Source organism: Somniosus microcephalus, chromosome 22 (genome assembly GCF_052327205.1).
Source record: "Somniosus microcephalus isolate GS21.2 chromosome 22, FLI_Smic_1.0, whole genome shotgun sequence".
Lineage (NCBI taxonomy): Eukaryota > Metazoa > Chordata > Chondrichthyes > Squaliformes > Somniosidae > Somniosus > Somniosus microcephalus.
Genome location: NC_141008.1, coordinates 14473226 through 14489042, shown reverse-complemented (window position 1 = coordinate 14489042; position 15817 = coordinate 14473226). Strand labels below are relative to the sequence as shown.

Here is a 15817-nt window from a genome sequence, read left to right as displayed (position 1 = left end):
GCCCCCTTTTTGTTTTTAAGTTCTACCCATATGGCCTCATTAGAGGAACCCGCTAATATATCGTCCCTCCTTACAGCAGTAATTGACTCCTTAATTAATATTGCAACACCCCCTCCCCTTTTACACCCCCCCCTCTGTCTCGCCTGAAGATTCTATACCCCGGAATATTGAGCTGCCAGTCCTGACCCTCCCTCAACCATGTCTCCGTGATAGCAACAATATCGTACTCCCATGTGTTCAACAACAACTTCAGTTCATCCACCTTATTTGCAAGACTCCTTGCATTAAAATAAATGCCTTCCAGCCCTGCCATATTCCCTTTTGCCTTCACATATTTGCTCTGCCTTCCCAGCTGACTTGTTTTTTCCTCCGTATTTGGCTGTAAATCACCCCCTACTATAGCTCCACTCTGTATCCCATCCCCCTGCCAAGTTAGTTTAAACCCCCCCCCCCCCCCAACCAACAGTGCTAGCAAACCTCCCCGCAAGGATATTGGTCCCCCTCTGGTTCAGGTGTAAACCGTCCGACTTGTACAAGTCCCACCTTTCCCAGAAGCAGACCCAGTGATCCAGGAAACTAAAGCCCTCCCCCCTGCACCATCCCTTTAGCCACACATTCATCTGTTCTATCTTCCTATTCCTATACTCACTAGCACGTGGCACCGGGAGTAATCCAGAGATTACAACCTTTGAGGTCCTGCTCTTTAATCTTCCACCTAGCTCCCTAAATTCTTGCTGCAGGACCTCATCCCTCTTTTTACCTATGTCGTTGGTACCAATGTGGACCACGACCTCTGGCTGTTCACCCTCCCCCTCCAGAATGCCCTGCAGCCGCTCAGTGACATCCTTGACCCTGGCACCAGGGAGGCAACAAACCATCCTGGATTCACGTCTACGGCCACAGAAACGCCTATCTGTTCCCCTTACTATAGAATCCCCTACCACTATTGCTCTCCCACTCTTTTTCCTCCCTTCCTGGGCAGCAGGAGCACCCCCAGTGCCAGGAAGTTGGCTGCTGCTGCCTTCACCTGGTGAGTCATCCCCCTCAACAGTATCCAAAGCGGTATACCTGTTTGAGGGGTGAATGGTCACAGGGGTCTCCTGCACTACCTGCCTGCTTCTATTGTTCCGCCTGGTGGTCACCCATTTCCTTTCTTCCTGTGCAGCCCTACCCTGCGGTGTGACCAACTCACTAAACGTGTTATCCACGACCCTCTCAGCATCGTGAATGCTCAACAACCCATCCACCCGCAGCTCCAGCGCCTCAATGCGGTCTGCTAGTAGCTGCAGATGGATGCATCTCCGGCACACGTGGTCATCAGGGGCACCGGCAGTGTCCCTGAATTCCCACATAGAGCAAGAGGAGCATATCACGGGGCTGGGCTCTCCTGGCATGACCTTCCCTTTAATTAATTTACTATCACCAATTAAAGATATCACTAAGGTGCTTGTATAGTCTACCAACAGTCCCTGCTATACCAGAAAAGACCCTAGTAACTATAAACTACAGAGTTAAAGTTTAAAAAAGAGAAATACTCACCAACCAATCACTTACCTGCTCCCTGGTGACGTCACACTCTGATTACCTTTTACCTCTCTCCTCTGCTGTTGATTTGGTATGCCTCGCTGCTCCCTCTGGTCGGGCCTCGTTGGTGGAGCCGGTTTTTAAGCCGGGCTCCGCCTCACCTCGCCTCGCTGCTCCCTCTGGTCGGGCCTCGTTGGTGGAGCCGGTTTTTAAGCCGGGCTCCGCCTCACCTCGCCTCGCTGCTCCCTCTGGTCGGGCCTCGTTGGTGGAGCCGGTTTTTAAGCCGGGCTCCGCCTCACCTCGCCTCGCTGCTCCCTCTGGTCGGGCCTCGTTGGTGGAGCCGGTTTTTAAGCCGGGCTCCGCCTCGCCTCGCTGCTCCCTCTGGTCGGGCCTCGTTTGTGGAGCCGGGTTTTAAGCCGGGCTCCGCCTCGCCTCGCCTCGCTGCTCCCTCTGGTCGGGCCTCGTTGGTGGAGCCGGTTTTTAAGCCGGGCTCCGCCTCGCCGCTCCCTCTGGTCGGGCCTCGTTGGTGGAGCCGGTTTTTAAGCCGGGCTCCGCCTCGCCTCGCTGCTCCCTCTGGTCGGGCCTCGTTGGTGGAGCCGGTTTTTAAGCCGGGCTCCGCCTCGCCTCGCCTCGCTGCTCCCTCTGGTCGGGCCTTGTTGGTGGAGCCGGTTTTTAAGCTGGGCTCCGCCTCGCCTCGCTGCTCCCTCTGGTCGGGCCTCGTTGGTGGAGCCGGTTTTTAAGCCGGGCCTCGCCTCGCCTCGCTGCTCCCTCTGGTCGGGCCTCGTTGGTGGAGCCGGGTTTTAAGCCGGGCCTCGCCTCGCTGCTCCCTCTGGTCGGGCCTCGTTGGTGGAGCCGGTTTTTAAGCCGGGCTCCGCCTCGCCTCGCTGCTCCCTCTGGTCGGGCCTCGTTGGTGGAGCCGGTTTTTAAGCCGGGCTCCACCTCACCTCGCCTCGCTGCTCCCTCTGGTCGGGCCTCGTTGGTGGAGCTGGTTTTTAAGCCGGGCTCCGCCTCGCCTTGCTGCTCCCTCTGGTCGGGCCTCGTTGGTGGAGCTGGTTTTTAAGCCGGGCTTCGCCTCACCTCGCCTCGCTGCTCCCTCTGGTCGGGCCTCGTTGGTGGAGCCGGGTTCCGCCTCGCCTCGCTGCTCCCTCTGGTCGGGCCTCGTTGGTGGAGCCGGGTTTTAAGCCGGGCTCCGCCTCACCTCGCCTCGCTGCTCCCTCTGGTCGGGCCTCGTTGGTGGAGCCGGGTTTTAAGCCGGGCTCCGCCTCACCTCGCCTCGCTGCTCCCTCTGGTCTCCTTTCTCTGCCTTTACATTTCTTTCTATTTTTGCAACCCCACACCGGCTAATTGGTTTCTTCCTTTGAAGATTCCTTACTGTTGAAAGACTTGCATTTCTATAGCGCCTTTTACCACCTCGGGACGTCCCAAAGTGCTTCACCGCCAATGAAGCACTTTTGAAGTGTAGTCACTGTTGTACTGTATGAAACGCAAGCTCCCACAAACGGCAACGTGATAATGACCAGATAATCTGGGGGGGGTCTAAGTGATGGTTGCGGGATAAATATTGGCCAGGACAGCAGGGAGAACTCCCCAGCTCCTCTTCATAATAGAACATCCAATTGCGGGTAGATGGGGCCTCAGATGACCGTCTCCTCTGAAAAACAGCACCTCTGACAGTGCAGCACTACCTCAGTACTGCACTGGAGTGTCTGTGTGGACTTTGTGCTCCATTCTCGAGTGGAGTTTGAACCCATAACCTTCTGACTTCGAGATGAGAGTGCGACCAACTGAGCCACAGCTGACTCCGGCATATGATTCCGGAACCGTTCCTTTAGATTGGAAAATTGCGCATGTCACTCCGCTGTTTAAGAAAGGTGAGAGGGAAACCAGGAAATTATAGAGCAGTTAGCCTAACATCTGTTTTTGGGAAATTATTAGAATCTATAAATAAAGATAGTGACTGAACATCTTGAAAATTTTCAGCTGATCAGAGAGCCATTGTAAAGGGTAATCATGCCTGACGAACCTGATTGAATTTTTTGAAGAGTGTCTAAAGTAGTGGACAGTGGAATGTCTGGATGTTGTTTATATGGACTTCCAGGAGGCATTTGATAAAGTCCCTCAAGATTCTGTTAGCTAAAGTTGAAGCTCATGGAATTGAAGGCAAATTATTGACCTGGTTAGAAAATTGGCTGAGTGGCACTAGACCGAGATTAGAGATAATGGGCAGGGTGTGATTAGTGGTGTCCCACAAGGATCTGTGTTGAGCCTCAACTATTCTCCGTATTAACTACTTAGATGAGGGGATAGAAAGCCACATATCCAAGATTGCCGATGACGCAAAGATGGGCAGCATTGTAAGCGGTGTAGATGGAAGCATAAAATTACAGCGATATATTAATAGATTAAGCGAATGGGCAAAACTGGATTTCAATGTAGGCAAATGTGAGGTCATCCACTTTGGACCTAAAAGGACTGAACAGAGTACTTTGTAAATGGTGAAAAGCTAGAAACCGTGGACTTGGGGGTCCATATACATAGATCATTAAAATGTCATGAGCAGGTACAGAATATAATCAAAAATGCTAACGGAATGTTGGCCTTTATATCTAGAGGACTAGAACACAAGGGGGTAGAAGTTATGCTGCAGCTGTACAAAACCCTGGTTAGACCACACCTGGAGCACTGGGAGCAGTTCTGGGCACCACACCTTAGGAAGGATATATTGGCCTTGGGAGTGCAGCGTAGGTTTACCAGAATTAATACCTGGACTCCAAGGGTTAAATTATGAGGAGAGATTACACAAATTAGGGTTGTATTCCCTAGAATTTAGATGGTTAAAGAGTGATTGGATCAAAGTTTTTAACACATTAAGGGGAACAGATGGGGTAAATAGAGAGAAACAAATTCCGCTGGTTGGAGATTCTAGGACTGGGGGGGGGCATAGTCTAAAAATTAGAGTCAGATCTTTCAGGAGTGAAGTTAGAAAACACTTCTCCACACACAGGGTGGTAGAAGTTTGGAACTCGCTTCCGCAAACAGCAATTGATGCGAGATCAGTTACTATTTTTAAATCTGAGATTGATAGCTTTTTGTTAACCAAAGATATTAAGGGATATGGAGCAACGGTGGGTATATGGAGTTAGGTTGCAGATCAGTCATGATCTCATTGAAAGGTGGAACAGGCTCGAGGGGCTAAATGGCCGCCTCCTGTTCCTATGTTCCCCAAAACCAACCAGCAAGCAGTAGCGTTGTGTAGCTGGTACAATTTTGTCTCCTCTAACACTTAATTTGTTCTTGGAAGCTGATATTTTGCTCCATGAACAGCTCCGTGTCTCCCTTGAACTGGAACCTGTACTCTTGTGCCAGACATGACTGAGGATAACCTAACAATTAACATCTCCAACAGGTTTGGGCACCAGAGAACCGGTCAATGGTCCACCATGTTTTCAGGTCCACTCAAAAATAAAGATTGAATCAGTTCACTAGAGTTTAAATAGCTTCTTCAGAATGTATTTCTTAAACCATCCCAATAGCTGTCAGCCCTTAGGTTATAGGAAAGGCTACAGTGCCTGTTTCCCCATCAGTGAGTCACTAAATAGCTAAACTATTAATTAAACCTGTTCACCCCTCATCTAGACTGTGTATACTTCATTTATGCTATGGCCAGGTTTAATGTGTTAGCCCTGGGATTAAATTTTGTCATCCTGACTGCCCTGCAGATTAAAATCCTTTCCAGTGTCTTGTAGGCACTGGCTTCTATTTTAGTCACCAACCTCCACCATGTAACTCGGCAGGGCAAAACGCCCCCAATCTAGTTATTTCAAAAACATAGCTGCCCTGTATCTCTGTGCGTACTTTAAAAATAGAATACAGAAATGATCCTGTCTGAAGCATGACTGCTTCCATCACATTAGTACACTGCTGGACTGGCCTCTCTGCAGTTTAACTCTGTCCCAACGCTTTACTGCTCTAACTCTGTTTTGAAACCTTTTGCTTCACTTCAAGTGTGCAAAAACATAATTGTGGTTTATGGGGAAAAAAATCTAAGCTCCCAGTGGCATAAAGCACTCTCTCCTTTTCAGATTTACCATCCTGACAGGTTTCTGTTTTTATGAGCCACCAAATCTTATCCTGGGTTCTGTATACATGAGCTGCAATGCAAAGGTCGCTTGTTTTGGAGAACCAATGGTGCTGCATTAATGAAGGGTAACTGTTCTTGTCATGGCCACTGCCAAAAGGTGGACGCACCTCTTTCCAAGTGTAACCCTTACTCGAAACATGAATCCTGATCATCCAGACATAGACTCATTAGTAGCTAAAACCCACAGGTTAGAGTAATGACTGTCTTGAAAGTTGGCCGTTTGCCCTCAACACGTAGTTGGTATTTAAATTGATATGTGGCGTTGAATGTATGTTGTCACTGCACAATGCACATTATTAAGCATCAAGATTCCCGTCTGTAGAATGTTACCCAGTCCATTTCATTTCACAGTTAATGGTAGGGTGATCCACCATTTGAACTCTGCATGATTTTCTACCTCTTTAATCCCTATTTGCATTGTTATGAATCCATTTGGATTCCATTGTTTGAAACATTGGGTTCTTGTGTTGACGTCGCTCTCATCTTGCACTGTACCGGTGTGTTGAGGATGGAAAGGAGGAACCATTAATAGTGACGCTTCTTTTCTGGTAGCAGTACTTTTCCCACCTATCTTCAACACAGCCGGTTTTGCTAACTGGAGTAAGTCTAATAAATAGGACGGGTTTTACTCGAGCCACTGATGAGGGTAATCGGAGGGAAGGATGTGTGGGATACTGTTGATGAAAGCTTTTTGTTGTGATCGGTACCTTGTGTTGTATTAACCGGTCCCATTTTCCTTTGGTAGGGCCAGGCCTGCTGCCTCGTCCTGAAGGCTCTCCAGACCCGTGAGCTGCGACAGTCTTTGACCGACCGCAAGTGGAAAGCATTCATCACTGCCACCATCGTGCACGTTAAACAGGTAATGAACTAAATGAATAGCCAGTAACTCAAATTGAGATTTTCCCAAGGCAACGGGCCAGAATTTACTGTAAAAATAACGGCGAGGCTACCAGCTCTTATTTAGTTTGCAAAAATCCAAAGTTGCTGCCTGAGATGCGCTGGTCCGCCGTAAGCTGTGCGGCAACAGCATCTCGCTGTCTTGGCTCCTCATTCAAATATATTGGAACGGCATGAAGTCCCTGCACCCGAGTCGTAGATACGGACTAAACTCGCCACCGAGTGTTCAGGCTTGTCCATTTCAGTCTAAGTACCCTTTTTAACGACGGGATAAATCTTCATCACTGCCAAACAACCTCTCTGGCACTGAAAATTAACTTTTTACAAGTGTGGAGTCTCATTCCTTCAATTTTTAATTCTTAATTACTTTTTTAATTTTTTTTTTTAAAAAAACAATTTCACTTTTTCTCTCTCAATCCAATCTTTCTTTGCCTCTTTAGCATTCTGTAGTTGATTTTACATTGAATTCACTATTCTAACTTACACTTCCAAGTTCAGACTCTGAGCTGTTAATTAGCAATGCTTCAGTCTGGTTAAGGAGGTACCCAGTTGCCTGCCCTGGTCACATGGGTCCCAGATGCCCTGTAGAGGGTACCGTGCCATTTTGAACTCCCACCTACAGCAACTTGCTGTGCAAAAGCTCATGGAAATTAAGCGGGCAATGGCAAGTCAAATGAATGGCACATGCCGTTTGTTCACCGGTTACAGCAAATTCTGACCCTTTGTTCCAGCTCAAGATCTTATTGTAGCTCATCTGTGTCCCATTGAAGTTCAGGCTATGCTCTCCGACTGGAAAGGAGAAAAAGATGACTACATTGACCAAGCATAAGAAAGCAAATAGGCCTTCAAGCCTGTTCTCCTATAGACCATGTAGATTTTGCCTTCTCACGGACTCAACCTAACTTGTTCCATCTCCTGAGGAAACGCTCTACAATAAAAGCTTTTTTGCTTCCCTGTAAAATAATTCAGGAAAGCTGCAAAATATTTATCTAACTCTGATTTGCTCCCAAATATTTATCTGAACTTGGTTTTCTATTGTCAAGCAGGCTTTCAATTCTTGTAAGGTGCATTGTTCAAGGTTGTTTATAGCAGCGGAATGAGGAGTACAGGCAGCTAGCATCTGAAACCGTGCCAGTTCTGGCCTTACCTTGGTTCATATGCAGGCCTGGTATATTCAGACATGTTTCCCACGTATGACCATTGAACACAAGTTCGACAGTATGGCACTCACCAGAGTGCCTGATCAGTGGGACTATTGTGTAGCAGCAGGAGCCAGTTTTGCTTCACGATGCGATTATAATGCTAGGGAAAGAGAGACTGGAGAAGGGGCGATCAAATGTAGAAATATATTTACGATTCCCCTATAACCTCATTAGTACTAAGCCATTCAAAGATACAGGAAGGTGATAAGTGCACAATTGACCTCTGCCCCTGAGAAGAAAAATCTGCCAGGTTTCCTAATCTTGATTGACAACTGGAGGCCTCTGCTGAAAAGTGCATGTGTGAGGACAAGATCGGACTGTGCTGTGTTGCCTCCCGCAGTTGGATAGCCTGTTGGCGCTCATTGTCGAGACTCGGTGGCCAGTGCTCATCAAGGAGTACTCCAGCACAAGGCGGTGCTTCAGCGGTGTTGTGGGGATGGGGCGGGGCCGGGGGCAGGGCCAGGTACCCAAGAGGAACTGGTGCCCTTGGAACCGTAACTTGGCAAAGGCACCAACAACTTTTTTTTTAATTAGTTCCTGGGATGTGGGCATCTCTGGCAAGGCCGGCATTTATTGCCCATCCCTAGTTGCCCTTGAGAAGGTGGTGGTGGACCTTCTTGAACCGTTGCAGTCCGTATGGCGAAGGTACTCCCACAGTGCTGTTAGGGAGGGAGTTCCAGGATTTTCACCCAGCGACGATGAAGGATCGGCGATATGTTTCCAAGTCAGAATGGTGTGTGACTTGGAGGGGAATTTGGAGGTGGTGGTGTTCCCATGCGCCTGCTGCCCTTGTCCTTCTAGGTGGAAGAGGTCGCGGGTTTGGGAGGTGCTGCCGAAGAAGCCTTGGCAAGTTGCTGCAGTGCATCTTGTAGATAGAACACACTGCAGCCACGGTATGCTGGTGGTGCAGGGAGTGAATGTTTAAGGTGGTGGATGGGGTGCCAATCAAGCGGGCTGCTTTGTCCTGGATGGTGTCGAGCTTCTTGAGTGTTGTTGGAGCTGCACTCATCCAGGCAAGTGGAGAGTATTCCATCACGCTCCTGACTTGTGCCCTGTAGATGGTGGAAAGGCAGGAGTCAGGAGGTGAGACACTCGCTGCAGAATACCCAGTCTCTTACCTGCTCTTGTAGCCATAGTATTTGTGTGGCTGGTTCAGTTAAGTTTCTGGTCAATGGTGACCCCCCCCCCCCCCCCCCCCCCCCAGAAGTTGATGGTGGGGGATTCGGCGATGGTAATACCGTTGAATGTCAAGGGGCGGTGGTTAGACTCTCGCTTGTTGGAGATAGTCATTGCCCGGCACTTTTGTGGCACGAATGTTACTTGCATTTATATTGTGCCTTTAATGTAGTACAACGTCCCACGATGCTTCACAGGTGATTTAACAAACACAATTTGACACCGAACCACATGAGCTATTGGGACAGATGGCCAAGAGCTTGGTCTAAGAGGTAGGTTTTAAGGAGCGTCTTAAAGGAGGAGAAAGAAGTGGAGAGGTTTAGGGAGTGAATTCCAGAGCTGAAGGCCCAACCGGCTGAAAGCACGGCCACCAGTGGTAGGGTGAAGGAAATCGGGGTTACACGAAGCCAGGACGGGCTGGGGGAGGTCACGGAGATGGGGAGGAGCGAGGCCATGGAGAGATTTGAGCACAACCTTAGAATTTTACAATTGAGTCGTGGCAATTCTGTCAGCAGAGGAACGGGCCGAAGATGAGGTACCAGAGGGACTCGTTGGTAACTAGTACTCCGACACTCGGAAGTGCTTCAGCAGGGGTATCGGAGAGCGGCTGAGCCCTGTAGAGCTGTACATCGGTCAAGGAGAGAAAACATGTTTAATAATCTTGATTGGAAGATTGAATGTATTGCAGTTTTCTGGATGAGTTACAACATTTTATTTTGGTTTTTTCTCTTCCGCAGTGTTTGAAGACGGTGACTACGGTCAAACTGAAGGTGGATCAGGAGAAAGTTATAAAATGCTTGGAGCTGGCGAGCTTTCTTGTCAAGACCGTGACGCAGCAGGTAAAAGAGGGCAAGCAAGATATCAACAACTACTTATATTTATATAATGCCTTTAATATAATAAAACATCAAGGCACTTCACAGGAGTGTTATCAGAAAAAAACAAAATACGACACCGACATGTTAGGGCAGATGACCAAAAGCTTGGTTTTAAGGAGCGCCTTCAAGGGGGAGAGCGAAGTGGAGAGGCGGGGAGATTTAGGGAGGGAATTCCAGACCTTAGGACCTCGGCAGTTGAAGGCATGACCGCCAATGGAGGAGCACTTAAAATCGGGGGCTATTCAAAAGGCCAGAATAGGCAGGGCGTGGAGGTCTAGGGGATTATAGGGCTGGAGGAGATTGCAGATAAGGAGGGGCAAGGCCATGGAGGGATTTGAAAACAAGGATGAACATTTTAAAATCGAGACGTTGCTTAACTGGGAGCCAATGTAGGTCAGCGAGCACAGGGGAGATGGGTGAACGGGACTTGGTGTGAGTTAGCACATGGCCGGTCAGGAGTGCATTGGAATAGTCATGTCGAGAGGTGACAAAGGCGTGGATGAGGGTTTCAGCGGCAGATAAGTTGAGGTCAGGGCGAAGACGGGCGATACTACGAAGGTGAAAATGGGCAGTCTTCGTGATAGAATGTATGAGGTAGGAAGCGCAACTTGTGATCAAATATCTAGGAAAGTCCTTCATTATGTTAATGAAAAATGACCAGCTGTTATAAAGAGTTTGATTGAGTTTAATAGTTTATGGGCCGTGTACGATCTGGTGGAGGAGGGGCGTATCTCATTGGAATAGATGATGGAGTGTCTCCTTTCAGATATTCGGGTCATGTGACTTGGTGTTGCAGGGCCATTGGAGCAGCGTTCCACTGGGGAAGCCCAGATTCTCCAGGTCGCTCCCATAAATCATCGCCTCCATTGTGTGAAATGCAGGTGCTAGCTACACACCAAGCACAATTAACGACGGCGTTCTTTGTCTTGTGTAAGTAAATGACAGCAAGTATTCAGCAGAGACTGGGAAGGCAGGTTATCTCAGGATGGGTCTGAATACAGAGTGGTCACGTGGACATCAGAAGCTGTCCCATTCCGAGTGTCCTAGTCACCACGCCACACACAGCTACTCTGCTGGTCAGCTGTAGGAATAGAAGAATAAAGACAGAACATGCCAGTAAGTGGGAGTAATGGAGAATCCCTTGGGCCAATCGAAGGATTGAGACCTTGGGAGTACCTTCACAGACTGCAGCGGTTCAAGAAGGCAGCTCACCACCACCTCCTCGAGGACAATTAGGGATGGGCAATAAATGCTGGCCTTGCCAGCGACGCCCACATCCCAAGAACGAAAGAATTTGCAGTTTGCGCTCTCTTCAGTGAGTACGTTTGATGGATGAGTGTAGAAAATGTTTATAGATTCGCTGACTTGGCTTCGTGAGAGCACTCTCGCCTTTGGATCAAAAGGTCATGGGTTCAAGCCTCACCCCGGAGATTTGAGCACATAATCTAGCCTGGCAATCCTGTTCAGTGCCGGGGGAGTGCTGCACTGTCGGAGGTGCTGTCTTTCAGATGAGAAGGTGAACCGAGGCCCCGTCTGATCTCTCAGGTGGACTTAAAAGATCCCATGGCACTATTTGAAAAAGGGTCGATGACCTGACCAACGCTTACCCCTCAACCAACACCTAAAACAGATGATCTGGTCATTATCACCTTGCAATGTGCAAATTGGCTGTTGCGTTACATGACCGCAGTGACCACACTTCAAAAAAAGTACTTCATTGTCTGTAAAGCGCTTTGAGAAGTCCTGAGGTCATGAAAGGCGCTATAGAAATGCAAATCTTTCTAATTCCTTTGAAGGCTGGGTTTTCGCAGCGGCCCAGTTTCATAAGCACGTTGCTCCTGTAGCACAGTCTAGATGAGAACCGGTGGAATGGTGCTTTTTATTTTAAGTAAGCGTGTTGCTTACAATTGGGCAACAACAACTTGTATTTACACAGCGCCTTTAACGTAGTAAAACGTCCCATGGCACTTCACAGGAGTGTTCTCAAACAAAATTTGACACCAAGCCACATAAGGAGAAACTGGGGCAGATGACCAGGAGCTTGGTCAAAGAGGTAGGTTTTAAGGAGCGTCTTAAAGGAGGATAGAGAGGTAGCAAGGGAGGGAATTCCAGAGCTTAAGGGCGCGGGGCGGGGCGAGGGGGAGGGGGCCGGCTGAAGGAGATTACAGAGATAGGGAGGGGCGAGGCCATGGAGGGATTTGAAAACAAGGATGAGAATTTTGAAATAGAGGCGCTGCTTAACCAGGAGCCAATGTAGGTCAGCGAGCACAGGGGTGATGGGTGAACGGGACTTGGTGCGAGTTAGGACACGGACAGCCGAGTTTTGGATGACCTCAAGTTTACATAGGGTAGAACGTGAGAGGCCAGCCAGGAGTGCATTGGAATAGTCAAGTCTAGAAACATAGAAAAATAGGAGCAGGAGTCGGCCATTTGGCCCTTCCAGCCTGCTCCGCCATTCAATATGATCAGGGCTGATCCTCTATCTCAATACCATATTCCTGCTCTCTCCCCATACCCCTTGATGCCTTTTGTGTCTGGAAATCTATCGATCTCCTTCTTAAATATATTCAGTCACTTGGCCTCCACAGCCTTCTGAGAATTCCACAGGTTCACCACCCTCTGAGAAAGAATTTCTCCTCACCTCAGTCCTAAATGTCCTACCCCGTATCCTGAGCCTGTGACCCCTTGTTCTAGACCCTCTCAGCCAGGGGAAACATCCTCCCTGCATCCAGTCTGTCTAGCCCTGTCAGAATTTTATATGTTTCAATGAGGTAACAGAGGATGAGGGTTTCAGCAGGAGACAGGCTATGTTACGGAGGAGGAAATAGGCATTCTTAGTTATGCCACGGATATGTGGTCAGAAGGTCATTTCCGGGTCAAATATGACACCAAGGTTGCGAACCGTCTGGTTCAGCCTCAGACAGATGCTCGGGAGAGGATTGGAGTCGGTGGCTCGGGAGAGGATTGGAGTCGGTGGCTCGGGAACGGAGTTTGTGGCAGGGCCTGAAGACGATGGCTTCGGTCTTCCCAATATTTAGTTGGAAGAAATTTCTGCTCATCCAGTACTGGATGTCGGACAAGCAATGTGACAATTTAGAGACCGTGGAGGGGTCGAGAGAAGTGGTGCTGAGGTAGAGCTGGGCGTCAGCAGTGTACATGTGGAAACTGACGCTGTGTTTTCAGATGATGTCACCAAGGGGCAGCATGTAGATGAGAACTGGGAGGGGCCAAGGATAGATCCTTGGGGGACCCCAGAGGTAACGATGTGGGAAGAGAAGCCATTACAGGTGATTCTCTGGCTATGACTAGGTAGATAAGAATGGAACCAGGCGAGTTGACCCAGCTGGACAAAGGGCAGTACTAAACTTGTGAGTTTTTTTTTAGAAGCTCGCAAAGCATTTTACCTGGAGTTAGTTACTTTTGACACTGAGTAAATACAGATGGCAATGAGATGAATGACCTGTCAATCTGTTAGTGTCTGAGGGACTGCCATGGGACCTGTAACATCCATCTGAACCACCAGAATAGGTAGACGAGGCTTGGGTTGAAGGTCTTGTCCAGGAGTATCACATCTGACGATGTAGCACTCCCCAGTAACGCACTGGAGTGTGAGCCTACGTATGTGCGCAAGTCTTGGAGTGAACACTGCAGCTTTTGACTCTCCAGTGAGAGTGCTGCATTACAACAGAGACAGCATTTCCAAAGTATTTCACAGGCTGTAAAGCACTTTGGGACGTCCTGAGGTTGTGAAAGGCTCGATATAAATACAAGGCTTTCTTTTCATGACACTTGGTTTCTTAACTTTTGGTAGATGATTACAGGCCAACTTCTATATTTAATCAGTTTCCCCCCCCCCCCCCCCCCCCCCGTTCCCCCTTTTCAAGCTCAGTTAAAGGTTCTGTTAAATGTCCGCACCTGATTCACGTGTGGGTTTTCTTCTGCAGGAGCTCGCTGTCTCGATGGCCGAGCTGCTGCTCGTCCTGCAGTCGCTGGGGCAGCTGGAAGGGTTTGGCAAGACCTCGCAGGTGCACCATATATACTGGCACGTGATGAAACTGCTCGGATTCAAGTAAGCACCTCTCCTCTTTCCCTGTCTGGTCGGTTCCTGAAATGGACGTTCTGTCAGTATCAAACGTGGTGTTTCCCCGGTTATCACTAAGCCTGTTGCCGTATAGTTTCTTTCTATAAACGTGCAGAGGAGGAGGAGGGAGGGGAAAATCCACACAGTAGGTCAAAAGGTGTGATTGAAAAGGCCAGCGGGGTGTACGGGCAGGGTGGGGACTGATGCCCAAATAAGAGTTCTGTACACGAATGCACCTAGCATAAGAAATAAACCAATTGAGTTAGAAGTACAAATTCAGCTTAAAGGACATGATGCAGTAGCTATTAGAGCCCTGGCTACAGACTGGGCCTAGCTGGGAGCAAAATATTCCAGACTTTCAGATCTTTAGAAAGGACAGGGAAATTGGGAAAGGAGGGAGGAATAGCAATATTAATAAAATAAACAATTCCAGCAGCAGAAAGAAGATGGAGGGGCTCGCGCCTGCCCCGGGGGGTGGAGGGGGGGGCTCGCGCCTGCCCTGGGGGTGGAGGGGTGTGGGGGGCTCGCGCCTGCCCCGGGGGTGGAGGGGGGGGGCTCGTGCCTGCCCACCCTGTGCTTGACACAGGTGACTGCTCTAGGATTCCAGACTGCGGTGGGTGTTTCCCGACTGCTGGATTAACGTTCTTCTTTCCCACGCTGCGTTGACAGGCCGCCAAAGAAGGCGAAGGTCAAGCCACCGGTGCAAAACCCAGCGGCTGCGGAAAGAGCCCCGAAGAAAAAAAAAGGATTTCTCCCGGAAACCAAGAAGCGGAAGAACTGGAAGAAGAAGCAAGGCCCGGCCCAGGCGAGTGAGCAGGCAGGGAAAGAAAACGCCGTCAGAGAGCCGGAGCAAGTTCCGAAGGCCGCAGGGGTCGGTCAGGGGAATAAGAAAAACAACAAGAAGAGGAGGAAGAAGAATCCGGAGGGAGGAGCAGCGGGCAACCCAGGGGAAAACCAAGGACCCCCGGCCAAAAAGGCCAAAGTCAATCCAGCCAAGATGGGCCAAGGCGATAAGGTGGGCAAACCGGTGAATGTGAAGCGGAAAAACCAAAGCAAGCAAGGAGGCGGAGCGGCTGAGTAATCACGGTCAGAGCTTTAATGAGCGGGGAGCTACGCTGGTTTGGATCCGGGTTTTCCAGTTTCTCCCCCCCCCCCCCCCCCCAGCACTCGAGAACCTGGAATACAGTAACTGAGCTGTGAGTGAACTCAGTGACTGAAGACTGTGACATTTTTTAATGAATAAAACATTTTTACGTATCGCATATGGAGGACACATAATGGTTCGACTGTTATGCAAGTGACTCGATTACTTGCGTTGAGATGGTTTTCGCCCCACAGTCCAGGAGGTGGAATCTACTGTTTACTGCACTGCGTAAAACTCTATGTTTCACATCCACACCACCCTCGCGGTTTAAAAAAAATCTCTTAAAATATATCCTTTATTTTTATTGGGATCCGGTATCATGTTACAGCGGGACATGTTGTGCCTTTACAGTCATGTTAGATAGAGTGTATCTGTACCACGGGGGCTGTGTTTATATCCCCACCCCAAAAAAAATGATTTGTTCATGTTGGACTTTTAAATTAAAAAGTGATCTGTATCTCTATCGGCTGCCTGTTTTAGGTAAGGGTATCGAGGGATAAGGAATAAAGGTGGGGAAATGGAGCAGAGGCACAGCCATGATCCAGTAGAATTGGGAAATGGCTCGAGGGGCTGAACGGCCTCCCCCTGTTCCTGTGTAACAGGCTCGAGGGGCTGAACGGCCTCCCCCTGTTCCTGTGTAACAGGCTCGAGGGGCTGAACGGCCTCCTCCAGTTCCTATGCGCGTGCTGCTATCCTGAGGCCTGAAAGTCTGCTGTTTTTTGTATCTACATTAAATGGTAACACTGGTTGGGATACATTCTCCGCCCTGCCTGG

The 15817-nt window shown here is 49.1% G+C and overlaps 1 protein-coding gene across 1 annotated transcript in view; it reads left to right on the top strand.

Annotated features, from left to right (window-relative positions):
- The window catches only part of mybbp1a (MYB binding protein (P160) 1a), a 108870-nt gene extending 93364 nt beyond the window's left edge, over window positions 1-15506 (top strand). Inside the window, exons 24-27 of the mRNA XM_085964198.1 lie at window positions 6411-6524; window positions 9678-9779; window positions 13763-13887; window positions 14569-15506. Coding sequence (XP_085820324.1) covers window positions 6411-6524; window positions 9678-9779; window positions 13763-13887; window positions 14569-14980 — 753 coding nt within the window. The 3' untranslated portion in view covers window positions 14981-15506. The remainder of the gene's footprint in view (window positions 1-6410; window positions 6525-9677; window positions 9780-13762; window positions 13888-14568) is intronic.
- The last annotated feature ends 311 nt before the right edge of the window (window positions 15507-15817 follow it).